Genomic DNA, 22,369 nt, shown 5'->3' with positions numbered 1-22,369 from the left:
TTAGTTCTGGGATTTTAATCTGCTGTTTTAGACTGCTCATCTGTTTTAACTTCAAGCCCATGAATTACTATCCATGTCTTTGTTTAAGAAGCTTGTTCCTTATGGCTATTGTATGAGCTAGACAGTAAGCTATTGTCATGCTGGTATGGCTGAGATTTTACTCAGAAGGTTGGTTTTCCAGTGCTGTTCTCAATCTTCTCTTTCTAGGGCTGTCTTTCATACTCTTGTGATAAAAAGTACTCTTTTTCCTAAAAGGTTCATAAGACCATGAAATTCCTGAGTTTTTTTTATATGAATAAAGCATTCAGCTGGTCTGTGGGGGGAACAAAAGCCGTCCTCACAGTGCTTTCCCGAAGGGCTCACTGTGCATGGACAAGGCGTGAAACAGGAAAGCTGGACTTTGGGACCATGGTGCAGAGTAACTACTGCCAGACCTGACATGAGTCGGTGGTCAGTCTGAGCCTTGCTTCCATTGCAGTCATTTTGTGGCAGAGCTGGTAGTGATGGAGACATTTGAACGTGTAAATCTGCTTGATGCGAGGTTCCTCGGTCCAGCCAGCCATCTGAGGTTGGATTTTCTGAGGCTGTCTTCAGCAGAGAAAATATCAGAAAAATGATCTTTCTGAAGTAATACAGGAAGTGACTCCCAGGTCTTGCTTACTTATTATATACCCTGAAGCAGAAAGAATTAATCCTGATGTTTATTCCAAGAACCAAATTATTTGACTTGTATTTAGTTCGCATTTTCCTTAGGATAAACTATTTCTGTATTTGTGAAATTAGATTTTTTGTTTGTTTAAAAATTGCTTCTTGGAGAAGTAATATGGTTAGCTGACAATCTAATGTGTGATTGCATAGTATTTGCATTATATTTTGGACCACATTTCATTTCTGTCTTTCGGTATACTGCTAATCAGGTAAAATCTTTATAAAACCGCTCCTGAGAAAAGCTAATCAATTTGAAGAATACGAAGATTAAAGCATATGCAAGATAAACGCATCTGTTGTGGTGCAATGCTAAATGCACTATAATACGTTGCTGACATATCTCAAATGGAAAAATAGTGGTGATAGGCTTTGAATTTAGACTTGTTTTAAAAATATATATTCTTGAAGAAATTGCTCAGGTCTTTTTCCCAATTCACTGCTATCACAATAGCAAAAGGTGATAAAACTTGTGGTTCTGCAGTAAGGAGAAACAGGAGACCTACATTCATTTTTGCTTTTGCTCCAATTACTACTACTTTTTTTTTTTTTTTTTTTTTTTTTTTTAGGAAAAAATGCTGATATAAATGAACAGTAGATAGATAACTTTAAGAAGAAAGAATGTTCTTTCTAGTAGAATTATTCTCTTAATTTAAAAGCTTTTTTTCATAATTGGATTAAATTAAAGATTCTAAACGAGTCATTGAACTTTGGCCAATGTTTTCTGACAAGTTTGATGTTTTGGGGGATTGGGGAGTGTTAGAAGGGAGAGAAATAAATTAGTTAAGCCATGGCTGGGCAAATCACACTCCCCTTTCTGACAATTTAATATTAGAAAAGTTTCAGATCATTCCTAGCTGTAAAAATGTTTTCCCTTGCCGCTGAAGAATTTTGCCCTAACCGCAGTTAGTGCTGGCAGTGTTTCTGTGAGTTTTGAGGATATCATTCAAGTAAGAATTACTGATAGTTATTAACCTATTATTTATTGTGGAGATTTATAAAAACAGGAACAAAACCACAAGAACCATTGATACTCTTGATACAGACTAATCTCATGTGAGACTGGTTTTGCTATCACAGTGAAGTTTGGTGCATTAAAGTTCCACAAAATTTCTCTTAGCAATTGTAATATTAAGTCTTTTTTGACTTGTGGCTATAATAAATATTTAATTAATGATGATATCATGTGGGACTTTATATTTATTAATTTAACTCTTTTCAAAAATTCATATTTTTACTTGGAGCACAGATATTGTGAGATTTTTTGTGGCGGGATTCTTCCCCAGTAAATTAACTAGTTAAAATTCAAGTCCTAAAATAGGGTATTCTTACATAGTGGCTGCCAAGAAATTTTTAAAAGGCATTAGACCTTTGATCTAGAAGTTGTACATCATTCGCATCTCTCAAAAGATGAGTTAAGGCTGCTTGTTTGCTTTCCAGAATTGCTCACATGGTTATTGTCTTTGCTATATCAAAATCTGCAAATGTTTTGAAACAATTAAATCTTTCCAGGTGGGCAGTTTAAGAGTCTGAGAATAAGATTATGTCAAGGAAACCTTGTTAGTGAAAATAAATCTTTGCGGCACTCTGGTGTAGATTTGTGTAAATACGAATGATGAAAGTTTCCATATATTTTCAATATACGGTGACCAGTTATCGATAGGAGACAGCATTCAGCCTTTCCATTATTTTGAAAATAAGAGCTTTATGTTAGGAGTATGTCTCCCACATTTCATCTGAGATTATACTTTCTCTGATTTACTCTATAGACATGGTATTTTGAAACTGTACTTTGCTTGTGGTTCCTCAGCTAAACTATGTGCCTTGTCTTTATTTAGTTTTCAAGCATGAGCATACTTACTGATTTCGCTAGGACTACTTTGGCATATAAACTGAACAGATACAAATACAGGTCTATCTAGGTGTAAGTTTTGTTTTCCAATATTAAAACTCTCATCTATTCTTATCATTCAGGTATAATGTATCTTGATTAACTTCCTTGACTTTTCTTGTTTAAGTTTGTTGGTGTTGGTGTTGTGGTGATGGCTGACACCATCAATGGAGAGTATTAGCATAACATAACGTAATGTCTTAAGTGTTTCATGACATGGATTAAAGCTATTCTAAACATTTGAGTTGACAGTATTTCAGACTTAGTTTTCCCAATCTTCATTTTTTCCTGCTAGCTTGAAACAAATGTTAGGAATGAGAAGTTACATATGGCTATTGGAAGGTGACGGTGAGATTGTTGTTGTTAAAAAGGGTGTATGTAATGAAGTAAGAGTGGGTTGTTCTAAAATCTGGTTGAAGGACTGGTAACTGACAGTAAGTGTCGAACTGATGGACTGATGAACTGGCTTGTGTGAGTGAAACAGCATAGAAAAAGAAAACTTAAGAGAATGCAAGAAAGGTACAGAAACACAGTGAGGAGCGTAGCTAATCTGTTTGATATCAAAAAGAATTTAAGAATACAGTGTAGTCAGTATATGCATGGATTTCATTCTACATAGAACATGGTTTTAAGTACTTAAGACCAATGTTTTATTTGAAATATTGGAAACTAGTAAAGGTTGGATTAGAAAATACGCTTCTTAAAACTTGGATTTGATATTCTAACCACCAGAATAATGTAACAAGAACTCATGGTCAGTAGGTATGAGAGTGTCTATTACTTAATCACAGAATGGTTGAGGTTGGCCGGGACCTCTGGAGGCATCTGGTCCAACCCCTGCTCGAGCAGGGTGCCCATGCCCACGTCCAGGTGGCTTCTGAAGATGTCCAGGAAGACTCCTCAGCCTCTCTGGGCAACCTCTGCTAGCACATAATCAAATTTGTCTTTTAGAGTAATAGAATTACATGCTGTTTAGGGTGAATAATAATAAAATTAGAGTAAAAAGCACACTTTCTCCCACTGTTGGAGAAGAATGTCATTAGTTTCAGCAAGTTCAATTTAAAGTATTTAAATTCACTAGTCAAATCTTAGACTTCAGAACCACGTGCTTATTAGCCTAAATTAGTCCTGCTGCTATGGAAGGCAGTTTTACCCTCTGTTTGTCTGTGCTTCTTGAGTTTTCATGCCTTCCCTCATGATGGCCTTATGACTACATGGTAAAATAGATGAAAAAATTATCCTTTACCTGGGCAAAGGGAAGAGGACTGAGTTTCACTTTCAGCCTGTCATTAAAATGGAGATGGCAGGAATGAGGGGGCAGAATTAGGATCTGTCTCTACACTTCAGCAGCTTCAATTTATGGAGTATTAAACTGCTCGTGACATTTTTATTTAGACCAGAAAGGAGGAACAAGGAATTGCACAGAAGATATCAAAGGTTTAAATGCACTGTTCAGGATGAGAGTACAGGTAAACATGAAAACAACAATACGTGTGAAGCAAGTTGTCTTAGGTCATTGTTCTTGAAACTGCTGCTTTGTAAACTTAGAATGTACATGAAGTAAAAATTTTATTTTGTAAAGTGTTTTGATTTTGAAGTATTTCAGATGCTTGCTTTCACACTAGATAACAGTCCAGGCTTTGACCGAGCTTTTCCTTGCTATACAGGAACATGGGTTATCTATCAAGTCTAAAAACAGGCAGCACTGGCTTTTAAAATAAGTGGCTGTGAACACATACAGGATTTGTCAAGTTGAATGAAAATGTGTCACTGAAACATAGCCTCAAATTTTTGATTAAAAGTGTCCATCATAAAATGTGCTATTCCAAAACTTTTCTTTTTGAAATCGGAGAAATTAAATACTCAAATGCAGAAGGGTTAATGCACCTGATGTTCACACCGTTATCTTTCAGCAGGAGGCTGTGTAAAACTTTGAAAAAGTAAGCAAGGAAACAAACACAACGGGCATTAGAGCTGTTTCCTTTTAAGATGATTAACTCGGTTTAAATTAATGTCTGTCTTCATTAAAGAAGCTGCCCAGGGGTTGCTGCAACAAATATAGTCACATATTGATGTTTTCTTCTCATTCAGACATTCATTTATTCTTAAGTGTTTAAAGAGTTCCCCACTGTCATACATAAAACAAGAACTTAAGACTGGAAAGCCTGTACATTAAAAATGGAGGGGGGAAAACTACAGGTATTTTAAAAGAGATGTTAATAAAATACCTCCATCAAGGTCATGACTGCCTTCTATTTTTACCTTTGCAAAGCATACTGGGTTAGGTTTTGTTACTTCATGATTCGGATGCAAGTGGCAGGGGAGAAGCTGAGCTGTTGTGTGATGCTGAGTGCCATGAGATTAGGTATTTTGACTGCAAAAGGACAAGTGACAGAGTGTAAGAGGAACAGGAGCTCTGGCAAGGATGTAGCAATGGTCTTCCAGCCTGCGAGGGAGTCCTAGAGGGAAAACAGAACTTAAATGTGAGAAAATTTATGCTGCATTACACAAACAAAACCTTCAAAAATTGCTGACAGTCAGTTTAAAATATAAAAGAAGTATTAAAAAATGGAGATTTTTCTGTGAAGTGCATTGTGGAGTCTTGGGGCAGGACTGATGCTCAGGTGGTCACAAACTGACCTGAAACAGAAGAAAAAGTGAATGTATTCAGATATGTTCCAGCAGTTGCCCCCCGTCATATCTTCAGTCACCTTTGAAATAAAATGAAGGTTAGAAATGAGTCACGCTTAACTGAATCTACAGCAGAAGGACTTCGGTTTTGGAAAATATAAGGTAATTCAGCCGTTTTCAGATAAAATGAACTAACTTTGAATAAGTGAAATTAACAATGGATAATTGCAGAGCTCAAACTACCCAGCTCTGCAGCATCTTAGCTGTAAAAGCTGAAGGTCCATAAAGCAGGTGGCTGCATGCAGCTGCCAAACATCATCTTAACCTCATTAGTAGTCAGTAAAGCACCATCACAAAAGCAAGTTGCAGATGGCGGGGAAAGAAAAGGCACATAAGAACTAACAAAAGGAGTCCTTGAGTATGTACCGTTACTTGCAAAATAAAGCAATTTAGTGTAAATGTCTGAATATATGTGGAGGCAAAAGATTGCTGCTGGTAATTAAGGTAGTTTTGAGTGGAGGTCTGTTTCTGGGTAGCACCAGCGAAAAGCAGCTGCAAGTTTGCTTTCATTACGAGCACAATCGTAGTAGGAACGATAATATTTATTATGAATGATAATTCTGTTTTATTTAAATAGAGCATTGCTTGTTCCTCTCCCACAGAGCACTCTTTCCTAGCTGGTTCTGCTGTTGCCATTATTAACTCTTTATTTCGTCTTAGAATACCCAGTTGATCTACTAGAGCTGTTCTTCTTCGGGTATGTTTATTGTAATCTTTACTTCTCAACCCCATCATATACAAAAAAAAAAAGTTAATCTGTTTTCATGTGATGTGACTGATGTAAAGCTATGTGCCAATTATCAGATTTATGCTTTGGCTGCCTTCTGTGTGCCTCTCAGAAGGGATGGGAGCTGAGTTACAACTGCTGTTCCCTGACTGAGTCATAAATGTTTGTCTGGCTTTTCCACCCAGCCACAGTTTTTAATCACCACGTAGGAATTGCCTAGCTTTGTCATCTCTACCTGTCAAATTTGGCTGAAATTTGGCTAACCAGCCAAAGATGAGGAGGTGATGTGATGGAGAGGGGAAAGGAGTAGGAATAACGCAAGGTGAGTGCACCTACTGGTGCAACCAGGTACGTTGATTTGAGAAATTGGATGGAAATCCCTGCTCTCCTCTGGCCTGCATGCTGATCTGTGGAGCACTGGCAGTGGTGAGAAGAGCTATGAAGACCTAATTGCCAACTTCAACAGCGAGGTGAAGGTAGGGGTTCCCCTAACAGCTGTACGCCAAGCTGCGTGTGTCTTTGTATTAGTGCAGTAAAAAAAAAAAAATAAAAAAAAAATGTGTGTGGTGACAGAATAGCAGCCTCTGGGGGGTTTGAGGAGGAGACTGGAGGGAGTGGGGACAGTAGGTCCTTGGTGAAAGTGCAGTGAAGGTGGGAAGTTATGATTGAAATTGCAAAATCGTTCCTTAAGAGTTTTAGGTTCCTCAAGGCCAACTCTGGTAACGCTACGTGTCAGCAGTATCGATTCGATGGAGTACTCTTCTCCACTCTAAAGGTGGGTCAAGATTTTCCCGAGGATGGGTCAGGGCTTAAATGGGCCTGGTTTCAGAATGGTTTGTTCTGGATAATCTCTCCTACAAAAGTGGAATTTATTTATAAGTGCCGCTTCATTCTCTCGTCATCCGTACCGTGTCAGTGATCCCTCTTCTGATGTCTGTCACTTGAAGTCATTTTTGCACTGAACCATCAGAGACAACAACAGCAGCTTGATCTCACATCCTGTGAATCACCGAGTTAGTGAATCAAAAGCCAGCTTTGATAATTCTTGCCTTTTCTGCTTTTCAGGAGAGTTGGATAATGGTAGCGTTGATGCAAAAAGCAGCTGTAGCTGTGGTCTGGAATTGAAAAGTTAAGCTGCAGTATGACTAGTAGCCTTGTAACCGAGCAACTTTTTTTAAAAGTTCTCTTAAATTAGAAGATAACCTCCATATCTTTAAACTTGGAGGTTTTATACTCAGAAGTCGCTGATACTTCAGAAAGCTTCTGTTGGCTCACTCGGTTCTGAGCCTTACAATGCGTTTCCACCTGAGGTTTTGAACTGTTTACTTACACTGAGGTGTAATCTTGGGTAAATGAATAATTCTTAGGAGACCTTAAGGGTTCATGAGCTAATTGAATTAGTTGACTTATTCCAGCCGGAAGGTTTAGTTGAGAAAAATCTGAATGCTAGGAAATAACTCGGGGCAAATGTTTCTTTCAGCTAGCCAGTGGACCCATAGGTCTTACGATCATGACTCTGAATCAGGAGGAAAATACAGTGGGGCACAATGGCTTTTTGGTGTAATGAAAACTGCTCTAACAACTCTGTCCTGTTGGAATACACATAAATGTAAAAATCTGGGATTTTTACTTAAAAACCTTTTTTTTCATTTTTAAATACATGCATGCATACAATGTTGTGAGCATTTACTTGAAAATAGAGAGAGCTCTTTTGCACGGTAGGGATTTCATTGTAAGGAACAGGCAGAGGAAGACGTAAGGCAAAATGGAATTGAAGGGTTTCGAAGGGACGAATTTTCTTCAGCCCTTTGCTTAATGTGACACGGATTTTTTCAGTCGTTTTTAAAGGGAGGGATATATGTATATGTGTATATTTGTATGTGTATATGTGTGTGAGTAGTAAGAGTGCCGAATTTCAGACTTCATTGCCTGGCTGGCCTTGGTCTTGATCTTTTACAGAAGATTTAACAGGAAGTGGCAAGAGGCATAGAAATGTAATCAGTTGAACTATAACAGAGAAACAATGCAGTTAAGTACTTTCTTGGCAGTGTGCTGCCATTTTTATCCATTCAGCAAATGTAATTTATTTATATATCTGTCAATAAATACAAGGCGGCATCCAATAATGAGTGCAGCAGGGATTTAAGCCGGAGTGTATTGCTGCGTTTGACACAAAGGTCAAACCTGGGAAAAGGCCTCGAAATTAACATTTCTTGAAAACTATTTTTCCTTCCAGTGAGGTTATCTCTTAATTCCAGCAATCTTCTCTGTTTGATAAGCAGAGCGCGCATACGTTTTGCTTCTGTGAAGGAGGGAGGAGGTGATGAAACTTAAATAAATAAATAAAAATTCGGGCGGCATTGCGTGCTGCTGATAAGAATGGAACTTTATACAGCACAGAAGAGATTACATGCGGTAGAATTGGGAAGCAAATTGTATTTACAAAAGATGGCATGATTTTCCTAATAGGTGTTGAAAACAGGCTATTCACTCATGTATTCTGCTGAGCCTGGCTAGAAATAACTACATTTCAAAAAGGACAAATCTGATTGAAGGTAGAAGCATTCCCCTCTCACAGACACTTGTCTAAAGGGTTTGCATTAAATTTTCTTGATGGGAGCGCAGTTGCGTTTCATTCTGCATCTGTACAAGCTGGTAATGTGGAAAATAAAAATACAAATAGTGTACTCTTGATTGCTTCATGCTTCAACCACTTGAATTACTAGATTTATGTCTGCAATTATGGAAGAGATGTTGCAATATGATAGTTCGGCAATAACTGTCACAATTGTATTACCAAAATATATATACAACTCATTTTTGAAGTTAAGGGTATTAAAATTAAGTTTTAGAGACCAGACGTATCTTCCTGGGGTTTTATCTTGTTTTTAATGTGGCAGGGGTGTTTTTAAAGAACTATGCAGCGTGTCTAAATGCTGTCACTTATTAATAGAATACACGAGTCAAAGATGTCATGTGCTGCAGCATCCTGCGAGGTATTATACATGTCTGCTGAGAAGAGTGATATTTACCTTGTCATGGTAACATCAACAAGATGCAGAATTCTCTGGTTCTATGTCTGTGCTACCTATGAAGCTTTAAATTTTTTTTCTTCCTCTGTTTAGATCCTGGATTTGGTGAAGGGCATGCATTACCAGTTGGCCTGTCAGAAGTACTTTGAATTGACACACGATGTAAGTAGCTACTAATTTTTGTTATGCTATAATCACCGTTTTTGTCTCAAGGAAGGCCATGGAAATCGTGCATGAAATCCAGAGGCTTTTTGCAGCTTTCACATCCATCAGCTGTCTTGCCTTGTTGGCTTTCATTTCAATAATTTCTCATATTCCTGTGTAATTTCCTACATTTACATATTGATGTTATTTGCTATCCTGAATGTTACGAGATACAGTAAAAGGTTATGATTTCTTCCTAAAAATGTCAAAAATGTTAAATTTTGTCTATTTTAAGCCCTTCAACTTTTTCAATACCCTGTTTTTAAACAAACTGTTCTTTTTAACCCATAATGCGTGTTTGGTATTTTGAGATACACCTTAAAAAATAAACAGAATAGATCTAACAAAAGTAACTGAAACTCTAATCTTCCACCACTTACAGAGTTAATATTGTTTATTTTCGTTTGATATTTTATCATGTCTTTGGTCACATGTGATGATTTTTTAAAGCAAACTGAACATTCACAGACCTTTCCCACTTGCTTAATCATAAGCTTCTATAAAATATTAAAGCAAGATCCACAAAACTGTAAGACAGAGAATGGCAGTAACATACCTCCTGCATGATTTCTTGATTCAAAAAATAGTTTTCTCATTGGTTTGAGGTTCCTTATTGTCAAGAAAAAACAACAGAGAGCAGTCTTTCTTATAAGTTTGTCCTCTCCACAGCTGAAAAACACCCCTTTCAAATATCAGAATGTGGAATACTCTTGTTCAAAATCTGGTTGAGGATTAGATGACCTACCCAGAGGCATTTGCTGTTGACTTCTTTTGTTCTTACTGGTTTTCACATTTGATTTAGATGGAACTGCTTGTTTCCTCAAATTCCCAGCAATCATTAAGATGAATATGTAGCATAAGTGTACTTTGAAGCCATATGCAGTATTGGCAGTTTGGCAGCTGTAATTTGAGAGGAACACTTTATCTTACCGTCAAAGATGATAAAATGGCTGTAATGATCTGAAAGGAAATTCAAAATTATGTATTATTTCAAATTTAGATAATATGTACCCTGTGTATAGCTAAGGCGGTAAAAATAATATTCCCAAGATGATTGTGAACCCAAGGTCGGTATTCACTGAAGAATAAATCAACACGGTGCTGAATGTGTGTTGTGTTTTAGTAAAGCTGTCTTTCCGTTGTCCTATGGTAAATTCCCACAAAGCTTTATTTTTTTCAGTACTGGGTAATATGAATGTGTGTCTTCGCTGCTTGCGCTAAGGAAATCATCATTCTGCTTTGCTGTTGTTTCATACTTTAGCTAGAGATTCATCTTATTTGTTCTGTTTTCGTTCATTTCATGTAGAAATGAAACTGTCATCTAACAACAGCTCCGTCCTGAAGGCTATCAAAATCTTCCCAAGAAACAATAGGAAGCATTATGATTGTTCTTTTTCACGCATTCAACTTTCCTGAGAATTTCTGCATAGATTGGATGTAAATGTAGCCTCCAGGGAATAAGTATATTTTATGGACAGGTTTCAAGCCACAAGCACAATTTCTTTTAATATGGGTTATTTTTTTGAACAAGAACTGTAGTTTTTTTGTCATATTTTGTTTTTGGGGAAGAAGGAACTAGAATCTCTAGATGATGAGCTTTCTAAAAGTCCTGCCATCCCAAAGCCTGCATGCCATCATTTTCAGCCCAGGTGATCAACCTAGTGAAAAACATTTTATCAAGTTCTTTGTCCAGCTGGGTGCCCTAGTAACCCTTACTCATTTCTACAAAATCATGTTTAATAGACATGGAATAACTTACTGCTTTCTAAATCCCCCTGTGAAGATCCTCTGACATGTAAAAGCTTATAAATGCAGATATTGGGAATGCTGTCCACATAAGTAAATGGAACAATTTAATGTGGAACAATATGGTGTGTTAGATCCCCTTCTATTGTTTACTTCTTAAGGTGGCTTGAATGGGTTTGAGGTGATAGGGCTTTGAATTTTAATCCTGCTAACTTTTCTATTGTCCACTAAGTAATTTTACTGAACTTGGGTAATTTTCTTGAAATTCACTTAAGAGAAAGCAGTAAAAGCAGTGGCTTCAAAACTGGTAGAGGCAGAACGTGGACAGATGCTGTTGGGGTTCCTGCTGTTAGTTCCTGTCGTTGTTCCAGCACCAAAAGCAGAACGCACAGAAAGTCACTTTCAGCAGTTTGAATGTCACATGCTTATGTGGGCATATCTATCTATTTATTTATTTATTTATTTGGAGAATTTAACTGCTAAATTCATTAACAACATGCTGAGAATGATTTTTCTGTCCTGTAACTACATGTTTTAGTAACTTTATTTTCATGGGGAGGATTTAAAAAAAAAAAAGTGTCTCTGTAATTGATGATAGCTAACCGAGCAATATAACCTTTGCTTTCCTGTATATGAAGAGCAGAGCTATTCGGTGGAAGAAGTTTCTGAAGAATCAAGGCTATAAGGTTGATTGTTATCGTTTTGTCAAATAGGTGAACAGTCTTGAGTAAAACTTTTCCAGAAATAATGGACTGGTTTACCTGGAGAATTCTCAGCTTCAATTTTGTAATCTGTTCAGAATTTTATAAAGGAAGTTTTTGATGTATTTTAGGCAAAGCTGTTGTGTAACCTATGAGTTTTGAAAGAGTTTATAGTTCTTACATAGATTAAACTTACACCATAAATGGCTTTGTATTAGAGACTTGCATAATTAAGGTGATGTTTTTCTAAGTTTACAGAGTCAGTCACACACTGTCTACTTAAGAGCTCTCTGCATTTCTTCTCCATCATCATTTATCAGGCTTATATTGCACTTTATTCTCATGCTGGCAGCAGTTTTGCTGTTGGCTTCAGTAGTGTAGTGCTTGACACTAAGTCAGTCCTAGTAAGTCCAGCTGAACTATGGGAATGGGAATGTTCACAACTAATTGGGGAGGATGGGGGAGATGCTTTGCACCTCAACATTTGGTTATGGCATACCTAAATGCTGCTTTTTTTACCCAAAGTAAATAGTCACAGTAATGAGGAATGCCTTTCACAGTTACAATAGCAGATAGATTTTATTTTAATTTAGTTGATAGAGTTGAATAATAATTCAAAATAGAGAAAAATATTTCCACAACGAACAATTTTGATCTGGACTACATAGATATACTCAAGTAAGAGACTGAAGATATGAATCAGCTGTGAACTACTAGTGGGTTGAATTAATGTTCTTGTGTCAGCTTGCCTGTAGAAATAATTAGTGCTTTGAAATTTGATTGCAAATAAGTCACAGTTGTACTGATCTGAGACTGACTATTATGAAAAAGAAAACCTACCTGGCTAGTGTCTGCGTTACTAAGTTGGATTCCAAATGAATTAGTTAAGCTCATTTGCATGAGTGTTGCTGTGCTAGTCACTTGCTGTACAGCTGATTATTTATATGTTAACATTCATCTTTCAACATTTTATTCCTGAGTACTGATGTTTTGCAGTCTTGGTGCATTTTTAAAGAGCAAATGAAATCTGGCACACTTAGCGACCTTTCTGGTGCCAAGGAATCACTTCTGAATAGTTTATTAAAAAAAAAAAAAAAAAAAAAAAGGGAAAAAATTGAAGTCAAAGACCATTTTTCTTAGTTTGTGATCAAATCACAAGAACATTGGACTTTTTTTAAAAATAGGAAGGGTTTGGATGATTGATATCATTTACAGTAACACCATGATTGCTCCATGTTTTCTCTGTAATGTCAGCTATCGTTTTAAAAGTTCTTGGTTAAAAAAACAAAGATACCATAGCTACAAAGCGATTGCTTCAATTTCTTTCAAAACAACATTTGCTATAGCAGAACTGTAAAACTGGAATTTGGATGAAGGTCAGTATGTGCAAAATGTGTTGAATCCAAGAACAGTCTTGTGATAGCATCAGCTCCTGGATGGAATAAAGAGTTCTGTCTGAAGTGACAGGTCTTTTCACTTGGATCGATAGACTCTGCGAGCTTAAATTTCTGACTGCCCAGAAAATACATTTTTCTTTGGGCATAGTGGCTTCCAGATGGATTTACAGGTGTGAAAGGATAAACTGATAGAGAAATCTAGTTTCTCTGCTTCTGGTAGCTGTAAGTTACCAGAAATTTACTCAGTTAATGATGAAGGTTTTCAACTTGCTGTATTTTGTTTTTGGTGTATGTTACCTAAAACACTAAAACCTGCATGAGCAAATCTAATGTAAGAAATCAAGAAAATTTCTGTATGTTTCACCTCCATTTTTGTAGTCAAGATTTATTGTGTACTTCAGTCAGAGCAGAATATTTTTGTTTGGAGACGTATTCACTGAAACCTGCTGGAAATTACACAAAATTATTTAACACTATCACAAAGGATAATGATGATTACAAGCAAAACTTCCACTCTTCCATCTCAAGAAAAAAAAAAAAGGTGTTGGGCAGAATCCTTTTAATTAAAATAGCATTGTCTAAACTTCATCCACTAGAGCTTTATTTTAGCAGCAATTAGATGCAGAAAGGAGAAATGGTACGTGGGATCATACGACAATTTTAACTAACAGTCAGTAAGTAGCTTTTAGACAAATGCCATCAGTCACCTCTGGAAATGTGGCTGTGGGTTTTATTTATACAACGAGCTGCTTCTACAGCTCCTTCTAATTTGTTGGGTAAAGTGCCACGGAACAGAATTAGAGCTACAAAATGAGTCTTAAATTGGTCTGAAGAAAACTGAGATTTTAAGGAAAAAAAGATAATTAAGAGCTTTTCCTAAGAAAACCAGCTTCTCACTGTATTGCGTATTTTTAAGCCTTTTTGGTGTAAAGACGTAATTTAGTTCCCAGATAATGGAAATTGGGATGTGGATGAAAGCTGGCTGGATGAAACTCATCCAGATAAGATTGAAATGAAATCCAGTATTGGTTTTAGGTTTCTTTTTTGCTATGTGCCTTTTAATTTGAGTTCCAAATGAGTGTGCTAGGCCCGCCACTTATTTTTAGAGTTTTTCAGCCAAGGTCACTTACTACAGTTGCTAATATCTTTTTTTTTTCATGCTTGAATTAGATTTTGTTGTACGTGCAGCCATTTTCTGATGGTGCTAAGATAGGCTGCAGTAATACGTTTAATCAGGAGCCCATTTAGGACGCACATTGATTCTCTGCTTTATGATTTTTCACAAGTGGCTGAAATTTAGGCTGATGGTTTTGCATATTAAATCAGCCACCGCACGTATCCTCACGCGGGGTGTGTGCGTGTGCACGTGCAAAGTTGCTCGTTAACCTGCAATCGACTCCACCTTTCTGGGAAAATGGGAAGATTGTGGCAGCAGAAAATCCCTGGTCTCTGGCTTGTTGTGTCCCATGATTGGGAATTTTTACAGATTTCCTCAGTCTTTGTCACTGGAAGGACTGTGGTGGTTTAACACTGGTAACTACTGTGGTGGGAGCTCAGCACCGCCACACCACCCGCTCACTCCCCCTCTGCAACAGAGCCGGGGGAGAAAACAGAATGAAAATCTCATGGATTGAGATAAGGACAGGGAGATCGCTCGCTAATTATCATCACAGGTAAAACAGACTCATTGTAGAGAGATTAATGTAATTTATTACCTATTAGTAACGGATTAGAGCAGTGAGAAAATAAAAGCAAACCAAAAATATCTTACCTCCCTATCCCCTCTCTTCCACCTCCTTCATGGTCGTTCTCTGCCCCTACTCCCTGTGGGGTCCCTCCCACGGGATGCCATCCTTCCCAAACTGAGCCTGCAGGGGCTGCCCACAGGCAGCAGCTCTCCAAGAACTGCTCCCACATGGCTCTCTCCCACGGGGTCCCTCCCCCAGGAGCAAACTGCTCCAGCACGGGTCTCCCACGGGTGGGCAGCAGCTCCCAGACCCCCTGCTCCTGCGTGGGCTCCTCTCCAACAGCTGCTCCAACACACAGGAACAGTCTTAATCTGCTGCCTTGTAAATATTGCTTTTGTGGCTGCCGAGGGAAAAAAGGGGAAGAGGCAAAGCTACTGGTTTCTATTGAGAGTTTCACATTGATGCTCAAGCTCTACATTTCTATTGTTCAGTAGTAACAAGTTCCGTTTATGTTCTCTACTGCTGTTTGCATTCTAGACTTCCTGTAGTCCGTTTCTTAGCGTAGGAAGATAAAGATTTAGGTATAGGTTTGGATGTCCTAAATTTGTAAAGGTATACTATTTTACCTGTATTGTTTTATGGGTTTGTTTGTTTTTAGTACAGGAAAGACTGTCTAAAATATTGTCTGATTATGTCAAAGCAGTAATTTTATTCCCGGTGTGAAGGAAGAAATTTTGTGATGAAAATAAATCTGTGGTATCCTGATATTTCTTCGACTAGTATTGACAAACGGATGCATTTTTCTTCAACAATATAGAAACTTACTGAGTTTCTATATTTAGTTTATTAATAATGAAACTTATTATTAAGTTGCTAATTAAATTATTCTTGAATATGAAAAAAACCTTTTTTTCAGAAATATAATAACTTTTCCTTTCATTTTGTGCAGCTCGACGACATTGGATTTTCTTTGAATCATCCTAATCAGTATTTTGCAGAGAGTCAAAAGCTATTAACTGGTGGTAGAGAGCTGAAGAAGGAACCAAGTCATCTAGGCAACTCTCAACAAAAAAGCAATAGTCAGGAAAGCATGACTTCAACTTCTACTCCCAGCTCTTCAAATACAACAGCTGATGCAGAACTGGAGGGACTGGAGGCATACTTCACTGAAGATTAAGCAGCTATGTTTTTTTTTGTCTTCCTTTCTGTCTTTCTTCTTTAGCTGAATGTGTCCTTATACTAAGGAATATGCACTTCACTACCTAGAAAACGCAGGCATTTAGTGCTTTGAATGGGCTGATGAAAAGAAACTTACTGAGGCTGTAATCATATCCAGTGCTTATAGTTGCTGGTTTAGGATACTGGTGTATAGAGTGTGTCGAAGGATGGGAAATGAAAATTCATTCCCAATTCTTAAAGTGATTTTTGCCTGACTTGTGTTTTTTGAGTTTGTTCAAAATGTTTAATTATTATATCCCATTTTCTGGTCACTTTTATATGATTCTTATTAATAAATAAATTGTAAAATACAAGGTTGTGGTATTTCCTTTTTATCTGTCTGTGTAGGGTAGTTAAGTAGGAGTTCTTGTGATTCAGGTTGCCCTCTGAAGGGGGTGAGCCAGTCTCTGTTTTCTACATGACGAGCCTGAGGGAAATCAACTCCCTTATTTGTGTATCTCGTCACCAAATTTCGAGGGCCTTTTTGGTGCTTGAAGTAGAACCAAGCAGAGTTTAGACAACCGTATGAAGAAGGTAATCCAAAAAAGTGACACCACCAGCTGACTAATCTTGCAGAAGCCAAAGACTTTCTCCCTTTTCTGGAGAGTGACCTAGCTGCTGGTAAGGCCCTGTAAGCAAATACAATGTTGTTGCTAGTGACAGGCCACAGGCTTTGTAGAAACTCCGCAAACCCTCAGTACCAAGATTTTTCCTGGGCTTGTTTTCTCTAGACTTGGCCTACCTGGAGCTTTGTCTTAGCTCTAACAGCAACTGCCTAATAGCAGCCTTGCTTTGTACAATTGTCTGCTGTACTGCCTCCATTTGTAACAGTTTGGGTGTGTTTCTGTAGCTAATGGCTAGTAATAAGCAGCTATTGCTCGCAGAATGATTGGATCTGTGACCTGAGGTGCTGGATAGGAACAACTCACCAGTGGCCAGCTGCTGATACTTGAAGAAATACAACATAAAGACTGGTGCAAAACAGGTTTTAGAGATAAGAGAATAAAATAGAAGAATCCAACATGAGTAAACCACACTATATAGAATGTATTTGAGTGTAATTTGCTAGAATTGCTAGACCAATGAAGAAGTCTGCAGAGCATTTTGGGAAATGTGTAACGTTACCCCCAAGTGAAGGCTGAAGAGGAGAAGGACCAACCCCCACCATCAGCATCCTGCTATTGCTGACGAACAACTTGGGACCCTGACCATTTGCTGCATGCAGGAGGATGCTGCTGACCTTAGGACCCCAAGGGGCAATGGCAAGGTGCGTGTACCACTGAAAACAGGGAGAGATGCAAAGAAATACGTATATAACCAATATCTTGTGCTAGAGGTTTTATTTTCTCTGCAATGTTTGACTATTAACGGTGTGGCTGGACTAATGATTATTTGTTTTAATTTTGGACTAGCTGTCAATCTTTTTGCAGCTTTTGCTGTCAGAAGACCATTCACAACCAGGATTCGCTGTTTCTTGAATTATTCCCTTATTTAGTGTCTGCTTTGTGTAAACTACCAAAAAACCTTACTCCTTTTAATACATGGTATCCAAAGGAATTACAGAAGTCCATCCTGAGAAAAGGCTCTGCTTGCTGGGTCCTGAAGGGCAGTTTTTGCTCTGGGCCCAAGCAGCAGGGAGGCACAGACACCTGTGGATGTTGATCTCCAGTTAATCTCTGTATGGAAGTGTTGGGCTCCACTGGTTGCATTAGATGGTTAAGAAACTGGACCTTAGGGATTTAAGTGTGTTCGTGAGTGCTAACTATCCTCTGAATTACTGAATATCGCAGTTGGAAGTGCCTTAATGAACACTGTGGATCCCTTTAATGGAACTGAAACTGTTTCAGTCCTCCAATGTGACTCGTGCTCCTCATGCTCCTGGTGGAACAGCTGATCAAGCAGGTCAAGGTGTATTGGATGTAGGTGGTGTGTCCCTGTCCAAGACCCACAAATGGTAATTTATGACTGAGCAGAAACATTTCTGTTTGGCCCTAACCCTGCTAATGATGACATTTGTCACCTGCTCTATGAGTAAAACTCTTAGTGCTTCGTTTGTGAGCTCTCTCTGTGCTTTGAAATCTGTTATGGTGGGACTGGGCTTCTTGCTCACCTATCTACATTGATTGTAACGTTAGCAGCATAACACTATTTTTAGGAACTCAAACACAGAATTTAAAAGTAATTCTCTTGTTACAGGGAGGAGAATATAAGCTCACAAATCGTCTGTTGAATGAAAAATCTTCATCTGAATTGCAGCAAACAGCAATGATTTGACAAAGCCTTTGTCCTCCACTGGTTTACATCATTATCGCCAGTTTGCCTCTCTGGAGGTACTAGAAATTGCTTTGAACTGTATTTTCTTCCCTTTTATTACCTGTCAGGGGGATTGTAATAAAAATATATAATAGAAAACATACAAATCAGTGCATGCAGTTACAAGTAACTAGCAAAAGTTTGTAATTTGTTTTTTTTTTTCTCTCTTTGAAAGCAGCTGAAGGTGATTTATTTTCATATTTCACACATTTTGACCATCTTGACTTTGAAAGCAGAATATTTTGAATTTGATCCTTTGTAAAAACCCAAAATGAGAATCTTCCTTCGTAACAGCTGGACATTGAAGAATTATTTGTCTCCTAGAGCTTTAAACTCTTACTGCCTTGTAATTTGAATAAGAATCACTTGTTCCTTGATTACAGAGCTCTTTGAGACTGGAAAGGCAAAATCAGTAAGAATATGCAAATCAATCATTTGGAAAACTCATCCTGCATTGTCGTAACGCTATTTAAAAATTGCAGTTAGCCAGAAGATAAGGATTCTGAAAGCCATTGACTGATACGATTATGCAGTAGTCAAAAACAAAATACAACAAACACCACCAACCAGAATACAAAAGAAACAAACCCTGCTCTTTTACAAATTGGAAATAATTTATTTCTAAAGTGTTTCAGATGGATCTATTTACAAGCATCAGCTGTCTTAGCTCTCCTACCACGTGGCTCTTTCAACTTCCATTGTATTTTGTAGTTTTAAGTAAAGGGGAGACACACACACACACCTCTGCATTTGGAAAATGTTCTGGACAAGAACACCTTTTTTTTTTATTATTATTATTTTTACAAAATGTCATCCTAAATGTATAGCAATTACATGTAGAGGAGGGTGCTTCAAAAGGAACATGGGTTGTCCTTTAGTGCACTCATTTGCTAGGATTTGTTTGAATCTCTTAAATGCTGGAAGACCTGGGGCATTTGAATTGGACAAGGGTTACGAATGGGGGGTGCAAAGGGAACCTGAAGCATCTGTGGAGGTAAATCGATTGGAAAACTGGTTAAAAAAAAAAGCTGGAATAATGTGAATTATAGCTGGGAAACGAACAAGAATAGATACCTAAGCTGTAACTTGATAACAGAGAGGAAGCACTAGAAATCTTTAGAAGTGTTTTTGGGTAGATGAAAAGTAGGTCAATAGCTGGAGCTAGGAAGGTGCTGCTGAGAGCTCTGTCACCTGTCAGGGGAGAGCAGGACTTGGTGATTGGGCTGCAACCAGCAGAAAGACAAATGATCTCTCGACATCTCTTGAAGCAGAAGTGGATGCCACAATGAAAGCATCGCAAGATGCTGTTCCTAGCTGAAACAAAAGGACTCGGACAAACTGAAGCTGTTCTGTCATATAATTATACACCTTAATTAAGATGAAAATTTGATAACGACAAGGACATGAATACAGCAGAGTCAGATATAGCGTAACCTTACTATTTATTTATGTTTCAGGAGAGCATTACATTCTGCTCGGCGTCAGAATTGTACCGTGGGAGGTGTTACATAAAGGGAAGACAAGTCTGTGCCATGCTGAATGGCAGCACTTTAAATGTGAACTAGTAAAAATCAAGTAAGGTAAGTTCAGAAGAAATATCTTTGCTCAACCTTCGAGTCAACTTGATGCTTGCACTACTGGATGAAATGCACTGGTCTGTCTTGTACTCTTCAAAGGGGACGATCCAAGTGGTCCTTTTGGCCTTTGAAGTCCATGACACTCAGTTTTATTTTTAATATTTAATAAGAATTGAATCCTGGCAGCTGCAGAGCACCCTTGGTTCAGAGGCAGCGTGTTTGGGTAGAGTACAGAGGAAACCTAAAGTTTAGAAAGAAAAAGCTTCATGCAGCCACTTGGTCTTTGGGGTTTCAGTACTTTGCCCAACTACAGTTTTCGGAGAAATGTTTTTCTGGGGAAAAATACCACAAAACCTGCTTAATGGCCTAAGTTCTGCTTTGATCTCTGCCACTAGAACGTAAATAGAAACACTTAAAGAGCTCTTTGTGTCCCGTAGGTAAGGGATGGTTGTAGTTGCTGTAGGGTTTTGAAGGGAAGAGGAGCCGTGTCACTGTGACTTGGAACGGGGGTTAGGGGATGCTTACACTCTGTCTGTTCTGTCAGGAGGCACTGTTGGGTAGAATAGTTTCACCTACAGCTGATAACATTTTTCTTTTTAATTGATTGTGATGTCCCAAGCAGTAATTACATGACTGTGTTTTTCAGGATCTGGTATTAACAGAAGTACAGTTTCTGACAGTCGAGGGAACTTCTCGTTTCAATTTACGTAGCTGTAACCTTGCTCCTTAAAATTTCATCATTATGATAACAAATCAAGAAGAACAAGCATAAATACCTGCATCAACATACAAATAGGAAAAGGAAATTGTATTAAGTCCATTTCAAATCAGTTGTAGGATTTGTAATATGAGTTTAATAATAATATAATATAGTAATACGGTTGAATGTGTTGGTATTGCACATATATATTAATTTGTTGAATGTAAGCATCTATGAGGATGTACAGTACTCCTCTCTCTGCTTGTTTCTACTCATTTTTAGAAGCAATCCTTGAAAAAATATTTCTCACCTTTTTAACATTCAGGTGAAGAAAATTAGACTTCTGTACTGTAAACATTTCAAATGTGTTATTCATTGGAAAATACATTTAAAGGTCCTTTTAAACTAAATCACTTATTTTTGTGGACTTTCTATGCATTTCCATACTATTGCTTAAACTGAATTTTATGACAGATATAAGGCGCCCTCCCCCTTGAAACCTTAGGGTTTTGTGACTGTGGATTAAAAAATGCCATTTCATTCATTTGATCCCCAAGCACCAGTTCGAAAAAACCCTCACACAATAAAAATTTAAGGACCTCCAAAATTGTTCACACACCATATGAAATTAACTCCTCTCTTTGCCTACCTAACATCCTCTCCCAAGTGAAATGATGAGTGCATGCACATTAAAAAAGCATCGGAGTAAAATTTGATCTATTTTCTGCAGAAGTCTCCACCCAGGCAGCCCATGACAATGAGCTTATGCCAGTTCTAGACACAGGGTTCTGCTTTCGATCTCCAAATTGTTTTTGAGTATATGAAGATAGAATTTTGGAGCAAAAAACAAACAAACAAACCAAACTTGCTGTCCTTATCAGACATGCAGGTAGTACAATGCTCAGTTGCTTTAATTGCTTCCAAACTGAAGGCCAAATTTAACCCAAAGCAGGGCCATGGAGCTGGTGTATCCAAACTGGTTATCAGGGAGACTCGATGGGACATTTACTCTTCTCTAGGGTCCTCCCTGGGCTCCTAGCAAGTGTGAAGCCAGCTTGCTGAGCAGAGAAGAGCCACTCACTTCCTACAGGTAGCTGATTTTTTTTTTTTAAAGCAGTTCACCTGCGTGACACTTACTTACGAGATTTTAAACAGAGCTCCGAGAGGGCAAAATCATCCCTCTGTATATTATATGGATGTATGCCAGCTATAACTGGGTCTGATAATGTGCTTTTGATAAACAGTTTTCATGACTGAAAAAACAATAGCGGTGGTGGTAACGGGCCTTCGATATTTTTGCAGGCAATGTACTTGCCATGTGATTGTCTTATTCCACGCTAGGTTCAATACTTATTAAATTGCCTGTTGTGCAGAATTTAAAACATGCTAAATCTGTTCCTCAAGGATTGCTGCTCAAATCTTTGCAGTAAACCCGGCAGCCAGAACTCTTGGTTCACATCCAGGTTATCAAAGGGCTGGTAGTCGCTCTCATCTTTGAACGTGTAGCAAACTCCAGAGATGCTTTATTCCCTTCTTAGAATTTAGTGCTTGTTCAAAAATTTTATTCGCACCCCTTAGCTGTAGTGGTCCAGTATTTCTAGGTAATGCTTTAAGATTAAAAAAAAAAAAAAAAAAAAAGCTTTGTGAAAGTGCCTTTAAGCACATATAAATTACTTTAATGAACGCTGCATTTCTTAGTGACAGTTTCACAGAATTTCTTAAAGCCATTTGGAGCCTGTTGCCAATGATGAAGGTTGTTCCCAAGAAGCTAATTATTTT

The 22,369-nt window shown here is 37.9% G+C and overlaps 1 protein-coding gene across 3 annotated transcripts in view; it reads left to right on the top strand.

Annotated features, from left to right (window-relative positions):
• PRIM2 (DNA primase subunit 2) overlaps positions 1–16,314 on the top strand; it is a 104,545-nt gene extending 88,231 nt beyond the window's left edge. For all 3 annotated transcript variants that reach the window (XM_072036320.1, XM_072036321.1, XM_027455068.3), the window contains exons 13-14: positions 9,140–9,208; positions 15,732–16,314. In XM_072036320.1, coding sequence (XP_071892421.1) covers positions 9,140–9,208; positions 15,732–15,959 — 297 coding nt within the window. In that variant the 3' untranslated portion in view covers positions 15,960–16,314. The remainder of the gene's footprint in view (positions 1–9,139; positions 9,209–15,731) is intronic.
• Positions 16,315–22,369: the final 6,055 nt, after the last annotated feature.

The sequence above is a fragment of the Anas platyrhynchos genome, chromosome 3, assembly GCF_047663525.1.
Source record: "Anas platyrhynchos isolate ZD024472 breed Pekin duck chromosome 3, IASCAAS_PekinDuck_T2T, whole genome shotgun sequence".
NCBI lineage: Eukaryota > Metazoa > Chordata > Aves > Anseriformes > Anatidae > Anas > Anas platyrhynchos.
This window is presented reverse-complemented; position numbering and strand designations above follow the sequence as displayed.